Source organism: Equus quagga, chromosome 10 (assembly GCF_021613505.1).
Source record: "Equus quagga isolate Etosha38 chromosome 10, UCLA_HA_Equagga_1.0, whole genome shotgun sequence".
Lineage (NCBI taxonomy): Eukaryota > Metazoa > Chordata > Mammalia > Perissodactyla > Equidae > Equus > Equus quagga.
In genome coordinates this window covers 19,814,888-19,835,511 of record NC_060276.1, presented here as the reverse complement: position 1 = coordinate 19,835,511, position 20,624 = coordinate 19,814,888, and the positions used below count along the sequence as shown (strand labels likewise).

Genomic DNA, 20,624 nt, shown 5'->3' with positions numbered 1-20,624 from the left:
GCCTTTGGGAGGTGATTAGGTCATGAAGGTGGAGCCCTCATGAATGGGATTAGGGCCCTTATGAAAGAGACACCAGAGAACTCTCTCACCCCTTTTGCCATGTTAAGACTCAGCAAGAAGATGATCGTCTGTGAACCAGGAAGTGAGTCCTTACCAGACACTGAATCGGCCAGTGCTTTGATCATGGACTTCCTAGCCTTCAGAACTGTGAGAAATAGATTTCTATTTTTTTTTTTGTGAGGAAGATTGGCCCTGAGCTAAAATCTGTTGCCAATCTTCCTCTATTTTCTGTGGGATGCAGCTACAGTGTGGCTTGACGAGTGGTGCTAGGTCGGCACTCGAGATCTGATCCTGCGAACCCTGGACCGCCAAAGCAGAGTGCACAAACTTAACCACTACACCACTGGGCCAGCCCCAGATTTCTATTGTTTATAAGCTACCCAGTCTATGGTATTCTGTAGAGGCCCAGATGGACTAAAAGCAGTTTCAAAGTACAATTCAAGAAGTTCTGATGTTGAGCAGAAAAAACCACTCATTGTTGAGGCAAACAACTTCAGAACCTGCCCACCTTCATGGTTATTAAGATCACAAAGGGACTCTTGCCAGCCTTTAAATTTCAAGAAATTAGTAAAGCATAAACAGTGAGCTTTTAACTGTGCCGGAGGAAAAACTGCAAGATGCACTCAGCAGATAAAGCTCTCAGTCAGCAGGCTAAGTAATCAGCTTTCATGTAAGAAGTGAAGCAATGCTCCCAGTTATACGATAAAATCTACAGCTTTGATACGAAGTTATTTATTAAAATAATTCCTGAGGCACTTTAACAATACAAATTTTATTAAAAAAATAAGTAATAACATCAAAACTGTTCAGCAAATCTATATTCAATGTAACCAAAATAAACAAACACCAAATTAAAAAAAATATACATCTATATATATATGGGCAAGAAACAAGTGCATTTTTTGGTCCCAATATTTTTTGAATATATTATCTTTATCCAAAGGAATTACATCAATGGCTAAGAAGATATGTATTAGATATACAGAAATGTAACTTTAAAACTTGTTTTAAGGTCTGTAGGAAGTGTTTTTTGCCAATTCTTTATGTCTTTGAACTCACAATCACTAAGATAACGATAGTCCCAAGATAGAGGATGTAATGACATCTAATAGTCTGAACAATTACCAAATTAAGAAGCTTCCAATAGGTAGCTACGTAAAATCTGTAGAGAATTCTAAGGAATTTCTCGGAGGTCTTAAAAAAAACAACACAAAACAAAAGTTTTAAAGAGAAGAGATAAAAGTGGCCATAACAAAACAGACATCAATAAATTTGGTGAAGAATAACAGAAAACAAAGATAACAAAATTAAATTAAACTTTAAAAAATTAAAAAAAATTTGAATATTAGTATTGCTGAAAACTCCTAGGGTTAATACTGGATAAAACTTTAAATGACAGTACAAATAATTCTAACTTTGGAACTGTAATTTTAGGAACTTGTTTTCCAAGAACATGAAAGTAACCTTAGTTCCCTACACAACCAGCTTTTATATTTGTTGGACTGCATGCATGTTAGAGGAAGGTTAAAGGGCAGCAGCCAAAATGCTTAAACTTCAACTTGAATGTTGAAGCATTGATTTCGATGGGCTTTTCTTGGTCATAATCGACCCATAATCTAAAGATCGAGAACCAAAGCCCCCAGTGGGAAGTTGTGCTCAATTTGGTGGGCCTTGAGGTCATCTCTGGTCAAATTAGCATCAGCCTTATGGGAGGCCAGTCATGAAGGAAGGGACTCTCCCCAAGATCTGATTTCTTAAGGCCACAACCTACAGGAGGTCTCACAGTCAAATAATTCACATTCGTTGGAAAGAGAGGACAGGCATCAGTTGTGTCCATCGAAGCGGGACACTGACCAGGAGTACCCTGGACATTTTTTGAAATTTCTGTGTTGCTTCTGCATCTGAAAAATATGAAAAATAGAACAATGACAGACAAGGAATGAGGAGAAAGACAGCTATCTGACCTAAAAATGTAAGACTTATAAGAAATTAACTAAGAAACCAGACAAAACAGACAAAAAAGATGAACAGCCATATTGTTTGGAATGCATTATTCTGAAGGCAAGTACAGCAGAGAAAAACACAAATTATTTTAAGCAAAGCAAGAAGAGACCATAGCAACAAAAGTTATTTTTGGAGAGAGCCAACTGGAGAAAGAAAGCATATGTTAAGATATGTTAACCTGACACAAAGATAAGGTGGAATACGAGTCTAGTGCCGTCTGGAAGCTGAAAAGAGCTGAATAATGAGAGCTAGTGTCCTGAACTTGGCTGTTTAACCGCCTTCGTGTGAGAAAATACTTCAGAACTTTGAACTTAGGAAACTGCCTTTGTGTAAGAAAACACCTCAGAACTTTGAACTTAGGAAATTCCAACTTGTCTTGCACCAGGTTGCACGAGCTCCATAGAGCGGGAATCTATTTCAACAAGCGGCTTTAAAAACAAAAACAAAAACAAAATACTTTAATATTTTTCATTTCTATTAACGATACATTTAAAAAATGCAAGTGCTAAAATCTATCGAAGAAAAATGCACTGAATAAAAATTAACTTACTCAGAAAGGGGTTCAGAAGTTGAGGTACTTTCAGGAACTGAAATTAGAAGAAGAGTTTTACATTTAAAATGGCAAATATGATGAGTGAGATGATCAGTTTAATACATAAGAGCCCATATTGTGGCTGATCAAGAAATACTGGAATAAATATCAGAAATTCAAAGTAACGCAGTTAGAGATACGTACCATTCTCTATTATAACTTGGCAAGTATGAGTTTTACGTTGACTTAAGTGTTTAGCCATACGATCTAAACCAGAAGAATCAGTTAGGAAATCACATTTAAGGCACACCAGAGTAATGCCCCTAGGAAAAAAAGAAGACACAAAGAAAAGGTTATCTTTTATGAAAACCCATATACAAGTTCAAGAATTATTTTTTCATGTAATAACTCTTGATTTGCTTCTTATGTGTCAGGACCATCATTTCCCAATTTTGTTATATAAGCCCAATATATCTGAAATGGTACTTGCTAATATTTAGTGTTTTATGAACTGTTCCCTCTCATACCAGTTACTAAAAGATGAGTCAAGGGACCTACAGCCCAGTCGTGTCTCCACTAGCAGCTTGTATAACTAGTGCAAGGCACGATCTCCCCGGCCTTTGGCCACTTGCAAAGTAAGGCTGTAATACTCATCCATTCAGTAAGCATTTGCTGAGGACCTTCTTTATACCCTCTGTACTACTAGGTGTTACGGATACAAGAGTGAACAAAAAAGGGTGTGCTCTGTGGAGGCTACAATCTAACGTCTTATTTAAGTGATGATAAAATCAGAAAAGAAATGAGAAGCCTTTAAAAATAAATCATGTAATGTAATTATTGCCATTATCAGCTTATTAACAAAGCATAAATATACTTTTGCAGTTCATTTTAAATTTAAATACTTTACATTTAAGTATTTCACCTGTATAGGAATAGAGAGCAGCTGCGTACCTTACACTGACTTCTCCCCTGCAGCTCTAGTCCCAACAGCCTGATGTGTATTTCCATCGAGCTGTCACAGTGGCACACCAAAAAATCTGCATAAAACTGAAGTCATGTGCTTCCCGTCCCACCCCCAAAAATCACTCCTCCAGAACAATGTGAAAAAAAATGATACTTAGTATATTCTGAGCTAAGTGAGTGTGGTATAATCAAAGTTAATTTACAATGCCTTTAGAAATGTTCATCAACAATTCCTTCTGTAAAATAACAAGTTGTATACTTTTCTTCATTTCAAAAAGAAAAAAACCCTAAGAATTATGAAGGCTATATATTGATCAAAAACAAAGAAGTGTTAGTCACTTTACTGGGTGTTGTAAACATCTTTTAAACATTGAAATATTGTTGGAGAGCCTTATTTTTTAAATTTTATAATGTAAATCCATGAAGCTTTCATCTTTTTTTCCTCCCCAAATCCCCCCCAGTAGATAGTTGTACACTTTTAGTTGTGGGTCCTTCTAGTTGTGGCATGTGGGATGCCGCCTCAACATGGCCTGACGAGCGGTGCCATGTCTGCGCCCAGGATCCAAACTGGCGAAACTCTGGGCCGCCAAAGTGTAGCACGCGAACTTAACCACTTGGCCATGGGGCCGGCCCCTGAAACTTTCATCTTAATGCCTAACACTACTGAAACAAAGTTTAGCCAGAGAATGTAGGCTATCTTCTCTTTGATCTAAGGATATAATGACTAGAACGTCATTATGTCCAGTAGCAATCATTTCATTTTCCAAACTAGGTGCTCCAGCACCACGTTAGAAAAAGTTACTGTAAGTTTTCAATAGAGAGAATGGAAAAAGATCAACTGGTTACCTGAGAGTTCCAGAATGCTTCTTAAAAATATAAAACCGTTTACTTGGATGGTTGCTATGAGAGCTGGAGAGACAAGAGACAAATGAGATTTTATTATGTCATATTAATGTTACGACCATATTTCAAGTCCATGCTTAGTTTCTTATTTTTAAAGATCCTTATCTAAATTATAAATTTCTATTAGTCATCTCTGTTTAATTCAAGATTTTTATCTTACATTTCATTTTACCTGTGCATTTTCTAACAACATATTTCCCTGAGAATATTCTTAAATAATCTGTACCTCACCCTTATTTTAAAAAATCTCAAAGAGCAAAACTGCAAAGGGAATCAAATTAAATATTTTCAACTATTAAGAGCTGAAAACAATTTAAAAGGTATTTTCTAATAATGAATTTCGCTATAATATAAATTGTTGTGAATAATACTTATCACTTTCTAATCTTAATATACTTAGCAAGGGGAGAGAATCTGCATGGTCCTTGAAGTAAATGCTACTTGGGTTAAATGGCATTACTTACCATCAGTAAAATGAAATATTTAAAGAATCTTTTGCAATTACTAGGAGAGTTTTAAGGAAAAGGAATTAAAGGAAGCAGAGCTCATGAGTTAAAACAATGCTTCCTCCGCACAGAACAGAAAACTACTAACCAAATTTTGCAACCAGTGGTGACAACTTTTACATCCCCTTCTAAAGTGATAAGGAAAGCTTTCCCACACACGAAAGTCAGGCAGGATTAGCCACGGTTAGCATAGCACAGTATTATTCAAAGTGTGGTCCACGGACCAGCAGCATCTGCATCACCTGGGAACTTATTAGAAATGTAAAGTCTCAGGTCCCACTCCAGACTTGCTGAATTAATCTCCGGCAGTGGAGGCCAGAAATCTGTTTCAACAAGCCTTTCAGGTGACTCTTACGCAATCTAAAGTTTGAGAAGCACTAGCCCTCGCTTGCACCGACAGATGCAAACCAGCCAACACACCAAGTCAACGGTTACCCTTAGACACAAGGTATCTATCACGAGTATACCATGTATGCACAGAAAAAGAAAGATTCTGGCTAACTATAATCCCAAGGGAATACCCTCAGACTAGGTTGCATGGTGAATTCAAAGAACTGCTCTCTCAAGTAGATAAGACAGACATACAATATGAAGCAGAATGGCTGAATGGTACTGAATTCAAAGACAGGAATGATTCCTATGAGTGTCTGTGGTGATCAGGTCCTTCATAGAAGACGGTAAACTGAGAGGGAAGGAGAGGAGCATTCCAAGGAATAACAAAGAATAAGGAAAAGCCACTTTAGATATTGAATATGGGACAAACTATACACTGAGGAAGATTAAGTACTTTGGGGGACCTGACTTCTGGCACAGAGTTGGTATGAGCTGGGAGTAAAGGTACTCAACATCTGAGAAAATGAAGCTTCTGGACATATAGAGCTCAAACTCATGACAAAAGTCTACACTGGGTCAGAGTGAGGGTGTACCATTCAGGGGGAGGTACCTGAGGCAACAATGGAAGCAAGGACCCACTAAAATAGAGGAAATGCAAAGAGACCCACAAAACCCTTAGAAGAGTAGAACTGGAAGCTTTTCAGTTCTATATGAGGCTAACAGCGAGTAAGCGCTCAGCGTGTGTGATGACGATGTGGAGCAGGGTTGGGGCTCACTGGAAATTAGGAAAACGTTATGAAAGAAGCCTGGGGCCCATTGGCAATATTTTGGGATAGAATGGGACTGGAGATCCTACAAGACAGTTGAAGGGCCTATGGAAAATGGGACATGGGAGGCTAGAATGACCCATGGGTTTAAGAAATACCAAAGATATTCTCCAGTTTAATCTCCTATAAATTAGGGGCAGAATTAAAGCCCCATGGTGGGGAGCCATGTGTTTGGCACAGAATAAGAGACTAGCATTCTTCCCGGCGTTATACTGAGAGAAAGGTGGGTTGGGGCCTGGTTTAGAGCGACCAAAGTACAGAGGCAGAACCACAGCGGTAGTTAGGAAGCAGAGTGGAAAACTGCAGAAGGCAAACTCTCAGGAAGCCATGATGAATGGCAGCAGATCAAGAGAACTCCACAGGCTTCAGAAACTTAAAGTGTGTTATTTCTCTCTGATGCTCCACGTTTATGCAAACGACACCTTGAGACAGACTGAGCTTAAAGGGTATCAGGGTGATAGTAATTTGGATTCTAGACGGACAACAATGTTTAACTTATTTGTGTTCTTTATAGATGCCAGTGAGTCAAAGGGGAAAATATCTATCAAATAGTTTGAGATGAAGAGTTGGATCTCTGGAAAACTCAGCACTGAAATTAGAGGATTTACAGTTAAGAGGTAAAAGATAAAATCCTGAGAGTGGTTAAGGTACCAGGAAAGGGAATGTAAAGAGGCAAGAAAGGTTGAAGAAAGAAAAGGTAATGAAACAGAGAAGTAGTCAAAAAGGAAGAACAAACGGTGATAAGAGTTTAAGAGAAGTTGAGGAGAAGAGTTTCAAAAGTGAGTGATCAAAATTATCAAATACTCTAAAGAAGTCACAGAGGAGTAGGAATGAAAAATAGTGAGTACATTTAGTGATTAGGACAGGACTGATAACCTTTAAAGGGGCAGCTCTAACTGGTAAGTGGGGGTGATACTCAAATTACAAAGGGTAAACAAATGACAAATAAGATAGTAAAGAATACTCCTTTACAAATGTTGACATAAAAGGAAGACAAGAAAATACGCAAAGTAAAGGCAAACCTCCCACATCCTAAGAAAAAATATCTAAAAATATTTGCAGGCAGAAGGAATGTGGTTGAGAGAAGAGATGAAAGGAAGGTGTAAAAGAACTGAATAGGGTTTTGGAGGAAATGGAGCAGAGGGACAGCACAAACTGTGAAAAAGTGGGACACGTCTTTTTCTGAGATTAATGTCTAGATAAAGGGAAAAAATACTTGAAGTAGAAAAAAGTTAACCTTGGAAAAAATGAAAAGGCTGACCTCTGAGTAATTAGTAGGCAAGGTTAACAACTGAGAGACTAGAATGAAATCTTGAGGGTACGGAAGAGGATTTAAACAGATGTTGTAGATAAAAACAAAGAGGTATTTTTTAAAACTCAGGACCAAATTAGAGTTAAAGGTCATGAATTCAGAGTTGATTGAATCAAGCACAGTTCGGTAATCTAGAACTAAGCACAGAAAAAGATCAAAAAAGATAAGCGATTCAAGGATAGAAAGGTTAAGCATGACTGAAGATGTCAAGGATTCTAGAACAAGAACAAAGGAACATTCAAAACAGATGAGCTTGAGAGTGAGATTGACTATAAAGTTGGATTGTTGCTGCTGGACCGGAAAGAGAGGTGAAGACTCTGAAAGTCTAGGGTAATGAGAATTCAAAGTGAATGAATATTGTATATGAAGAGGTGGAATGGCATGGTGGTAAGGAAGGGGGTACAACATGTCAGAGGTGGATGTGAATGCTGGCATTAAAGAAGTCAAGGTACCATGAGCTCAGGCTGATCATCAGGGGGAAAAAAAACCTCTGTGAGACAAGTGCTGAAGCCCTCAAAAAAGTGGGCAAATCTTTGAAACTTGTAGTTGATTGTGACCAAAAAGTAACATAGGAGTCTTGTTAGGATCTGCAAGAAAACCACTTTTATTAGTTACACCTTATTTCTGACTGAAAATAAATGGAAATATCTTAATTTGAATAATCAACTTAGCATATTGATGTCTGAACAATTTTTGTCTATTTAAAAAATTCCATCCTGAAGGAAGAAAGTAAGCTCCTATAATGAGGTCCAAATGAAAGTAACGTGGGCTCTGAAGATTTTCTCTAGCATAGAGTACCTGGTAGGTTCAAATAATGTAAACTGAATTGATGTATGAAAAGAAATTCCAACAGTACCATCATGAGTGGAATATCCCTATAGTCTTTCATTTCACATTTCAAGGAACAAATGCAAAGATGGATGGCTTGGAAGATGAATGCACAGACAGACAGAAGAGAGAGAGGGAGGATCGAAGGCAAGAGAGAGAAAGAGAGAGTGAGAGCGCAGGCACACTTGAGCGCCAATCATGTTCTTAGCATCTTTGACAAACCTGGAGTCTCAAAGTGACTGATTTGAAGAGGATAACACTCATATGGTTACATGTATTTATCGGATAAATATTTTGAAAACATTTACAATTTTGTTTGAAAATAACCACTTTTGTGTGTGTGTGAGGAAGATTGGCCCTGAGCTAACATCTGTGTCAATCTTTCTCTATTTTATGTGGGATGCCGCAACAGCATGGCTTGATGAGCAGTGCTAGGTCTGAACCCAGGATTGGCACCTGCGAACCCCAGGCCACTCAAGCGGAGCACGTGAACTTAACTGCTATGCCACTGGGCTGGCCCCCAAATGGTAGCCACTTTTTGAAAGACTTAGAAAAACAAATTTCCCTAACAAACCTATTCTAATATCATTAGTCTCACTGTTCTTAAAATTTTTTGTCCCACTAATTTCATGAGTTCTTTTGCTGGAAAATAGTACTGGGTAAGACTCTAGAAGTTCCCTACTGCTAGATCCTTTTAGCTCCTTGATGTGACAAACTGGCTTCTAATAAGACAAATTTGTTTTCAAAAAACCAACATCTTGAATGGCACTTTTGATTGGCAGTGTAACATCTTTAACTCACCTCACCATATGATTTATAAAGGCTTTGTTACAGTTAGTGTTGTATTTGCAAACATTACAGTGAATATATATTGAAAAGTGGCTTGCGAAATCTTTTATTTTGGAATGACACTCAATGCACTTGTGAACTCCCCGACGACACCTTATGGAGACAGAAAAAATGATAAAAATATATTATAAAACAAAAATAATAAGGTAAAGCCTTATTAACGTTTTATTAATTGAAGCCAAGCTGTTTAAAGTAACATCTTTAGAGATTTATAATTTGAAAGTTTGCTTTGAAATAACAAGCTAGAATAAGTGTAAAAAATCGAGCACTAGTTAATGTTTTCCTGGAATAAAAAGGATCATATTAACCAATTCAATTATCACAAGATATAAGCACAAAATGTAAGATCAATGTAAAAGGTGACATTTATACAATAAATCAGTAATTCAAGCTCTGCTCAGCAGTTGTAAAAAGTACCTTTTTATTATCTACTTGATCTTTATGCCTGATAAGTGATTATCATGGAAATGAGCAAGGAAGTTCTGTGATTTGGTAAACTATATTACAGTAAGCCTTCAATATTCAATATTAAATTAGTACTGTATATCAGGAATAAAAGACATTACCTTAAGTTCTTCAAAGCTATGCTGATTTTATTCTTTCTGTTGCGCTGTTTCTTTTGCTTGTAAGCGGTTTTTGCTTTGCGTTTAGATGTACGTCTGCGCTGCTTACGTACAATAGGTTTACTTGCAGTGGATGCAGTTGCATGAGGCTTACTTGTCTTAGATTTACTTGCATTAGATTTTGTGGGATTCTTAGCAGTTGTACTTTTCGACTTTGGAGGTGAGACCTGAAGAGAAGAAGTGCTTGGAGTACTACTGGAAGATGTAGTTGATGGTCTTGAATGAAGAGGTCCAATTGAAGCTCGAATAGTAACCTATAAAAATGAAGACAATATACATTTTTAGAAAATTAATCATCACATTAATATTAAAAAGATCATTGCAAGCCCTCACTGGGTCTATTGGTTTTTGACAAGGGTGCCAAAACAATTCAGTGAGGGAAACAATAGTCTTATCAACAAATGGTGCTGGGACAACTGGTTATCTACATGCAGCAGAATGACTTTGGAACCCTACCTCATACTAGATACAAAAATCAACTCAAAATGTATCAAAAGACCAAACTGTAAGAGCTAAAAGTCTTTGGAAAAAACATAGAAGTAAATCTTAGGTTAGGCAATGATTTCTGTTTTTTTTTTTTTTGAGGAAGATTAGCCCTGAGCTCACTGCTGCCAATCCTCCTCTTTTTGCTGAGGAAGACTGGCCCTGAGCTAACATCCATGCCCATCTTCCTCTACTTTATACATGGGACGCCTACCACAGCATGGCCTGCCAAGCAGTGCCCTGTCCGCACCCGGGATCCGGACCTGTGAACCCTGGGCCGCCGAAACAGAAAGTGCACACTTAATCGCTGTGCCACTGGGCCGGCCCAGGCACTGATTTCTTAAACATGACACCAAAACCACAAAAAGCCAAAGAGAAAACAGATAAAGTGGACTTCAGAAAAATTTAAAACTTTTGTGCTTCAAAGGACACCATTAAGAAAGTGAAAAGGCAACCCACAGAATGAGAGAAAATATTTGCAAATCGTATCTCTAATAAGGGACTTGTATACAGAATACATAAAGAACTCTTACAACTCAATAAAAAGACAAATAACCCAATTTAAAAGTGAGCAAATAATCTGAATAGGCATTTCTTCGAAGAAGATACACAAATGGCCAATAAGCACATCAAAGGTGCTCAACATTAATAATTGTCAAGGAAACTGCAAATCAAAACTCCAATGAGATATCACTTCAGACCAACTAGAATGGATATAACAAAAAAGACAGATAATAACAAGTGTTGACAGGATATGGAGAAACTGCAATCCTCAGACATTGCTGGTGGGAATGTACAATGGTGTAGTAGCTTTGGAAAATGGTTTGGCATTTCCTCAAAATGTTAAACATAAGAGGCATCATATAACCCAGCAATTCCACTGCTAGGTGTTCTATGCCTAGCAGTTCCACCCAAGAGAAATGAAAAACTATGTCCACACAAAAACTTATATGTGGGGGCAAGCCCGGTGGTGCAGTGGTTAAGTTTGTACGTTCTGCTTCGGTGCCCTGGGGTTCACCGGTTCAGATCCTGGTGCAGACACGGCACCGCTTGGCACGCCATGCTGTGGTAGGCGTCCCACATATAAAGTAGAGGAAGATGGGCATGGATGTTAGCTCAGGGCCAGTCTTCCTCAGCAAAAAGAGGTGGATTGGCAGCAGTTAGCTCAGGGCTGATCTTCCTCAAAAACAAAACAAAACTAAACTTATATGTGAATTTTCATAGAAGCATTGTTTATAATAGCCAAAGGTGGAAACAACCGAAATATCCACCAACTGATGAATGGACAAATAAAATATGGTATACTCATACAATAGAATAAATTACAGCCATAAAAAAGAAGTACTGATACAAGGTGCAATATGGATGAATCTCAGAAACATTATGCTATGTGAAAGAAACCAGTCATAAAAGACCACATATTCTATGATTCTATCTATGTGAAATGTCCAGAATAGGAAAAGTCCTGTTTATAGGTACAGAAAGTAGATTACTCAAGTTTGCTTGGGGCTGGTGGAGGGGAAATAGGGACTGACTGCTAATGGGTATGAGGTTTCTTTTGGTGGTGAATGAAAATGTTCTAAAATGGATTATAACGATATTTGCACAACTCTCTGAATCTGCTAAAAATCATTGAACTGTATACTTTAAATGGGTGAATTGTATGGTGCATGACATATCTCAATAAAGCTGTTACAAAAAAAATCACTGCAATACAAAAAGTTAGACACCATTATTTTGAAAATGGCAAGTATAAACTGCAATCAGTTAAGTCTCCCATTTATTCTAAATGGTCATACCAAACAAATGAATTTACCTGGATATTTATTTACTGTTGTAATATTACAGTTTTGTATTGATAGCATTTATATGTTAACACAGACATTAATGGTTAGAAGTTAGTGCGAATTATATAAAATCAAAAGAGCACATCCCATGGCTGTTCCATGCTCTGACATAACTAAATAGCTGTCACAAATATAGAGGTCAAAATTTAAATCTCAAAGCCCGAAATAATAACTCTGGAAAGGCCTGCATTACTTTTTGGTAACCATAAAACAGGTCTCCAGTAAATGTGACCTGCTCTCCCTGGGGGCTCATGGGGCAGGATTTATGGCTCCAAAGGCTATTGTGGAGATTACATCAATTCATCACACAGCATGGAGAGTTTAACAATATTCAGAATTTCCTTAAAGGGAGCTAACATAAAATTTGTCATCTAGGATTCATACAACGGAAATGTTCAATTATCCCATTGGTTAATAATGGAAAACACAGTCGCCTATTAACATTCTCTTCAATCATTTGACTATACTACTCCTGTGTACTTGAGGAGCAGCCAATAAGGAAGCCCTATGAAATACACGTGGTTTGGTATCATACAAAAACACTGAACCAGGAGTTAAAAGACCCAGGGAAAATCTCAGTACTACCTCTTCCTAGCCACGTGACCTTAAGTAAGTAACTTAACCTCTCTAAGCCTCATCTGTAATATGGGAATAATCCCTGCCTTGTCCACCTCATTGAATTGCTACATGGATTAAATAATAGAGTGCATGGAAAAGCACACCAAAAGCTTAATTCTAGAGTGCTACAAGACATTTAGAATTATTACTATAATATTCTAATATAACATACTAATTATTACTATCATTATTAAGAGAAGATATGGAAAGGACTGCACTGTTTACAATGGTATTCTGCACGTCTAGTCCCAGCATGGAATGAGTGGATTCCAGGAAAGGGATAATAGGGAAGGACACTGGACAGCTTCTCTCGCTCTAGACCTTCAGAGCATTGCTTTACGTTATTTGAGTTAATTCAAACAGCAGACATACTCACATTCAAAGATAAGTACTCAAAGCCAAATATAAATGGGAATTATTTCACTTTGGATTATGTATCCCTCCACTGGAGCAAACAGTCAAGAGCTGACTTTACATAAAGAAGTCAGAGAAAACGAGATGTACATAAGGCCAACAGGGAAAAGGAAATTTGTAGTCAGATATGTGTTTGCTCACTTAAAGCAGCAACGCCATTCAGGAGTAGAACTTGCTTCTCTGAGAGTAGACTCAGCAATATCAATTTCAACAAACTATGGCATTCAAGGCACTATGATAGATTCCAGGGGCACAAAGATAAATTAAACATGATTCCTGACCTTACAGTCTAGCAGCTGAAGCAGACACATATGCTGCCAACTGGAATAGCTCGAAAACAGCCTATAGAATATTGACACAACCTGTTGACTCAGTCTACGGTTAATCTAGTTGTACTCACTACAAAGGAAAATGCTCCAATATAGCACACGTCAATCAACTTCAGAAACAATGGATATAAGTTTCTCATTCTAAGCATAAGAATGATAAAACCTAAAATTAAAGTCTTAATGACAATCAGAAGTCATTTTTGATACTATACTCAGTAGATAAAACCAGGCAGGAGTCTATTTCTACTATCATACAAAATGTTAAAATACAGCACATTTTAAAACTCACTTTTGTACCAGGAGGCAATCCTTCAAGCTCTTTAGGCTTTATAAAGGTCCGATGCTGGGTCTTGTGATCCATTTTCTCCTTGCAGGTCAAAAATTGTAGTCTGCATTTTGTACAACGATGAACTCCTTTTTTCTGTTTACAACAAATGTTAGAAATAATAATTTCTACCCTCATGAATCCTGAGACTTAAAATTACTCAATTCTAATAGCTAAATAATCTCAAAACTAGTATTTTGCCATATCCCGTCACAAATAATATCAAACTATTTCATTTTTTAAAAGCGCTTCTTGCATTAATATTTGGGTTTCAAAAGTATTTGTTACCATATAAGCAATCAACATAAAAATTATGTCAATTAGGTTCCAATGGGACAAGTCCTATACCATTTGTAGTGTGAAAGCTTTTTTAATTATAAATTTGAAGTATAAACTATTCAAACATATGATACCGTAAAAATGAGCTATGCTATATTTTTATCCTTGAAAAGAGCAAATTCTTTTTGATTTTTCTTATTTCCATTTGTTTCACAAGTTGGCAAAATGAACTGAAATTTCTAAAACCAAACAAATTTAACCAGACACTCCCCAAAAAGCTATGTTATAGAAATGGTTGTATAAATCAGTGCTGTCCAACAGAACTTTCTACGGAATGATAATGTTCTATAGCTTACTGTCCAATACGGTATCCACTAGCCAAATTTGGTTATTGGGCACTTGGAATGTGGTAAGTGCAACAGTGGAACTGATTTTCAAATTTTATTTAATTTTAATTAATTTAAATTTAAACTGACACATGTGGCTAGCGGTTGTGATATTGGAGAGCATGGGTATAGAAGCATCAATCAGAACAACTCATCCCAATCTACTGTTTGACTGTGTTCCTTCTCAAACCCAGTCCTGTTATTTTACTAATGGTAAATAGGACCCAAGAGAAATCTAAGTCATTTGCTCATAGCTACTCAGTGTTCTTTCTACTATATAGTATCAATTGCAATATTTATGTATATGCTCTTATTAACTTAAAAAATATATTTTATATTCATATGTAAATTTAGAACACAGAAATACAAAAGAATATTTTCCCTAAAGCTGGATCTCTACAGGCCCATCACTATTTCCATTTAAAAGACAAATAATCAGTCCGGTGGGTGCAGCAAAATGGCGGGGTGAGCTGACCCGGGATTCTCTCCCCTCCAAAATACAACAAAAGATTGGAAGAACTGAATTTCAGAGAATAAACATAATGCCAGCTTGTTAGAGACCTAGAATACCAAGAAGGCGGAGATCATAAACCTAGCTTTATACCTTCCGAGGCGCTGGAACGGTAGGAGAGGACATCACTCCCTCCCCTAGAGTCTGCGATGGCTGCGGCGCGGGTCGGGAAGGAGCGGGGGAGGGGCCGCGCGAACGGAGGATCATCGGGGACTCCTGCCGCTGATTCGCTGATTCAGTGGAGACCCGCTGATGGGGTGGGGGAAGCTGACGGGGGGGGTGGGGGGCAAGCTTTCGTCCGCGGGGACCCTATAAATCAAGGGCCTTGGGAGACCAGAGAACAGAACTGATCTGAACCCAGACCGGTGCGCGTGTGAGTAACAGCCCCTCCCCCCTAACAAAGCCAGTGGGCGCAGCCATCTTGCCCCGAAGGCGGAGAGCTAACACGCCGCTCTCGACCCCCATCTAGTGGCGACAGGCTGTAACTGCAACTGAATTCTACCACCATGAGAAAAAACCGCTCCTCTACCATCCAGCAATTTATAAAAGCCCCAGACCAGAAGGAAAACAATAAAAACACAGAATTAAGTCCTGAGGACTTGGAATTAGGTAAACTAAGTGATAATGAATTCAGAGCAGCTATAATCAAAAAACTCAATGAGGTAGAGAGAAAGATAGAGAAACAAGCCGAGTTCTGGAGTTACTTCACAAAAGAGATTGAAATCATAAAGAAGAATCAAACAGAATTACTTGAGATGAAAAACACAATGGACCAGATAAAACAGAATATGGATTCCCTGAATGCCCGTGTAGACAATATAGAGGAGCAAATCAGCATAATCGAGGACAGACAGGCTGAATGGCGCCAGACAGAGGAAGAAAGAGCCCTAAGAATTAAAAAAAATGAGGAAAATCTCCGAGAGATAATGGATTCAATGAGGAGTAAGAACATAAGGATCACAGGAATTCCCGAGAATATGGAAAAGGAAAATGGAGCAGAAAGTGTGCTTAACGAAATTATTGAAGAGAACTTCCCAAATCTAGGGATCAACGGAGAAATGTGTGCAGAGGAGGGTTTTAGATCTCCTAGATTTGTCAATGTAAAAAGACCCACCGCAAGGCCCATAATAGTAAAGTTGGCAAATAGGAATGATAAGGAAAGAATACTCAGGGAAGTAAGAAAAAAAAAGAGAATAACCTATAAAGGAGCCCCTATCAGACTGTCAGCGGGTTTCTCTACAGAAACCCTACAAGCTAGGAGAGAATGGAGTGATATATTCAAAGCTTTAAAGGATAAAAACCTTCAGCCAAGAATACTCTATCCAGCAAGAATTTCCTTCAGATATGAGGGAGAAATTAAATCTTTTCCAGACAAACAAAAGTTAAGGGAATTTGTAACTAAAAGCCCTCCATTATAAGAAATCCTCAAGAAGGCTCTCATACTTGAAAAAAGAAAAAAGGGAGAAAGGGGACACAAGCCACAGACTAGGGAGACCGCTGGATAGAACCAGAACAGGATAGCAAATACTCAACTATAGCATTAGGGTAAAAATAAGGAAACTACCAAAACAAGGACGATCTTAGCACTCTAACTACAAATTAATAAGACGAGTTGGAATAAAAAATGAAAATAATTATTTAGGAGGGGAAGAGCAAAGGGTCTAAATCAGTATTGGTCGAGTAAGTAAGAGACCACCAGAGAATAGACTATATTATACACGAGATTCTAAATACAAACTTCAAGGTAGACACTAAAATAAAGTACAGAACAGAGTCACAAATCATAGATAAGGAAAAATCTAAGAAACCCAGCATAAGAAATTGCAGTATTAAATGGATAGTCTAAAGCACACAGGAAAAGAAACACAGGAAAACAAGATAATGAGCGACAGATTGACAGCATTAAGTCCACATGCATCTATAATCACTCTCAATGTGAACGGATTGAACGCTCCAATAAAAAGACACAGAGTGGCAAAATGGATTAAAGAACAAGATCCAACAATTTGTTGCCTCCAGGAAACACACCTCAGCCCCAAGGACAAACACAGACTCAGGGTGAAGGGGTGGAGGACAATACTTCAAGCAAATAGCAAGGAAAAAAAGGCAGGTGTTGCAATTCTCATATCAGACCAAGTGGATTTCAAAATAAGACAGGTAAAGAGAGACACAGAGGGACAATATATAATGATCAAAGGGACACTTCATCAAGAAGAAATAACGCTTATAAATGTCTATGCACCCAACACAGGAGCACCAAGATTCATAAAGCAACTATTAACAGACCTAAAGAAAGATGTTAAAAACAACACAATAATAGTAGGGGACCCCAACACCCCACTCACATCAATGGACAGATCATCCAGACAGAAAATCAACAAGGAAATAGTGGAGCTGAATGAAAAACTAAAACAATTGGACTTAATAGACATATATAGATCACTCCACCCTGAAGGAGCTGAATACACATTCTTCTCAAGTGCACATGGAACATTCTCTAGGATAGACCATATGCTGGGAAACAAGGCAAGCCACTACAAATTTAAAAAAATTGAAATATTAACAAGCATCTTCTCAGATCATAGTGCTATAAGGCTAGAAATTAATTAAAAGAAAAAAGTTGAGAAAGGCACAAAGATGTGGAGACTAAACAACACACTACTGAACAAGCAATGGATCACTGAAGAAATTAAAGAAGAAATAAAAAAATACCTGGAAACAAATGAAAATGATAGCATGCCAAACCAACTCATATGGGATACAGCAAAAGCTGTATTAAGAGGAAAATTCATCGCAATACAGGCACATCTTAACAAACAAGAAAAACCCCAAATAAGCAACCTTAAAGCACAGCTAACTGAACCAGAGAAAAAAGAACAAATGAAGCCCAAAGTCAGCAGAAGGAGAGAAATAATAAAAATCAGAGCAGAAATAAATACTATTGAAACGAAAAAGGCAGTAGAAAGGATCAATGAGACAAAGAGCTGGTTTTTTGAGAAGATAAATAAAATTGACAAACCACTAGCCAGACTTACAAAGAAAAAAAGGGAGAAAGCTCAAAATAAACAAAATCAGAAATGAGCGAGGAGAAATAACAACAGACTCTGCAGAAATACAACAGATTACAAGAGAATACTACAAAAAGCTATATGCCAACAGAATGGATAACCTAGAGGAAATGGATAAATTCTTGGACTCCTACAATCTCCCAAAGCTCACTCAAGAAGAGGCAGACAATTTGAACAGACCAATCACAAGGAAAGAGATTGAAACAGCAATCAAAAACATCCCAAAGAATAAAACCCCAGGACCAGATGGCTTTCCTGGGGAATTCTACCAAACTTTCAGAGAGGCTTTAATACCCATCCTTTTCAAGCGATTCCAAAAAATTAGGGAAGATGGAACACTTCCTAACACATTCTATGAGGCCAACATCACGCTGATCCCAAAACCTGACAAGGACACCACGAAAAAAGAGAACTGCAGGCCAATATCACTGATGAACATGGATGCAAAAATTCTAAACAAAATTTTGGCAACCAGAATTCAGCAATTCATCAAAAGAATCATACATCAGGATCAGGTGGGATTCATACCAGGGACACAGGGATGGTTCAACATCTGCAAATCAATCAACGTGATACACCACATCAACAAACTGAGGAATAAAAACCACATGATCATCTCAATAGATGCAGAGAAGGCATTTGACAAGATCCAACAGCCATTTATGATAAAAACTCTGAACAAAATGGGCATAGAAGGAAACTACCTCAACATAATAAAGGCCATATACGACAAACCCATAGCCAACATCATACTCAGTGGGCAAAAACTGAACCCCATCCCCCTGAAAACAGGAACGAGACAAGGATGCCCTCTATCACCACTCTTATTTAACATAGTACTGGAGGTCCTGGCCAGAGCAATCAGGCAAGAAAAAGGAATAAAAGGAATCCAAATAGGGAGGGAAGAAGTGAAACTCTCGCTGTTTGCAGACGACATGATCTTATATATAGAAAACCCCAAAGAATCCATTGGAAAACTGTTAGAAGCAATCAACAACTACAGCAAAGTTGCAGGGTATAAAATCAATTTGCATAAATCAGTAGCATTTCTATACTCCAGTAATGAACCAACAGAAAAAGAACTCAAGAATACAATACCATTCACAATCGCAACAAAAAGAATAAAATACCTTGGGGTAAATTTAACTAAGGAAGTGAAGGACTTATATAATGAAAATTACAAGGCCTTTCTGAGAGAATTGGATGACGACATAAGGAGATGGAAAGACATTCCATGTACATGGATTGGAAGAATAAACATAGCTAAAATGTCCACTCCACCTAAAGCAATCTACAGATTCAACGCCATCCCAATCAGAATCCCAATGACATTCTTTACAGAATTAGAACAAAGAACCCTAAAATTCATATGGGGCAACAAAAGACCCCGAATTTCTAAAGCAATCCTGAGAAAAAAGAACAAAACGGGAGGCATCACAATCCCTGACTCCAAAACATACTACAAAGCTACAGTAATCAAAACAGCATGGTACTGGTACAAAAACAGGTGCACAGATCAATGCAACAGAATTGAAAGCCCAGAAATAAAGCCACACATCTATGGACAGCTTATCTTTGACAAAGGAGCTGAGGGCATACAATGGAGAAAAGAATGTCTTTTTCAACAAATGGTGCTGGGAAAACTGGAAAACCACATGTAAAAGAATGAAAATTGACCATTCTTTTTCACCATTCACCAAAATAAACTCAAAATGGATTAAAGACCTAAAGGTGAGACCTGAAACCATAAGGCTTCTGGAAGAAAACGTAGGCAGTACACTCTTTGACATCAGTATTAAAAGGATCTTTTCGGACACCGTGCCTTCTCAGAGAAGGGAAACAATAGAAAGAATAAACAAATGGGACCTCATCAGATTAAAGAGCTTCTTCAAGGCAAATAAAAACAGGATTGAAACAAAAAAACAACCCACTAACTGGGAAAAAATATTTGCAAGTCATATATCTGACAAAGGCTTAATATCCTTAATATATAAAGAACTCTCGCAACTCAACCACAAAACATCAAACAACCCAATCAAAAAATGGGCTGGAGACATGAACAGACATTTCTCCAAAGAAGATATACTGATGGCCAATAGGCACATGAAAAGATGCCCATCATCGCTGATCATCAGGGAAATGCAAATCAAAACTACACTAAGATATCACCTTACACCCGTTAGAATGACAAAAATATCTAAAACTAATAGCAACGAATGTTGGAGAGGTTGCAGAGAAAAAGGAACCCTCATACACTGCTGGTGGGAATGCAAACTGGTGCAGCCACTATGGAAAACAGTATGGAGATTCCTCAAAAAACTAAAAATAGAACTACCATACGATCCAGCCATCCCACTACTGGGTATTTATCCAAAGAGCTTGAAGTCAGCAATCCCAAAAGTCCTGTGCACCCCAATGTTTATTGCAGCACTGTTTACAATAGCCAAGACGTGGAAGCAACCTAAGTGCCCATCAACAGACGAATGGATAAAGAAGATGTGGTACATATATACAATGGAATACTACTCAGCTGCAAAACAGAACAAAATCATTCCATTTGCAATAACATGGATGGAGCTTGAGAGAATTATGTTAAGTGAAATAAGCCAGCGAGAGAAAGATAA

At 37.8% G+C, this 20,624-nt stretch overlaps 1 protein-coding gene across 1 annotated transcript in view; it reads right to left on the bottom strand.

Annotated features, from left to right (window-relative positions):
* Nucleotides 1–845: 845 nt before the first annotated feature.
* The window catches only part of ZNF280C (zinc finger protein 280C), a 67,785-nt gene continuing 48,006 nt past the window's right edge, over nucleotides 846–20,624 (bottom strand). The window contains exons 14-20 of the mRNA XM_046674073.1: nucleotides 13,721–13,852; nucleotides 9,684–9,994; nucleotides 9,070–9,210; nucleotides 4,406–4,468; nucleotides 2,801–2,919; nucleotides 2,615–2,651; nucleotides 846–2,492 (exon numbers count right to left, since the gene is read on the bottom strand). Coding sequence (XP_046530029.1) covers nucleotides 2,477–2,492; nucleotides 2,615–2,651; nucleotides 2,801–2,919; nucleotides 4,406–4,468; nucleotides 9,070–9,210; nucleotides 9,684–9,994; nucleotides 13,721–13,852 — 819 coding nt within the window. The 3' untranslated portion in view covers nucleotides 846–2,476. The remainder of the gene's footprint in view (nucleotides 2,493–2,614; nucleotides 2,652–2,800; nucleotides 2,920–4,405; nucleotides 4,469–9,069; nucleotides 9,211–9,683; nucleotides 9,995–13,720; nucleotides 13,853–20,624) is intronic.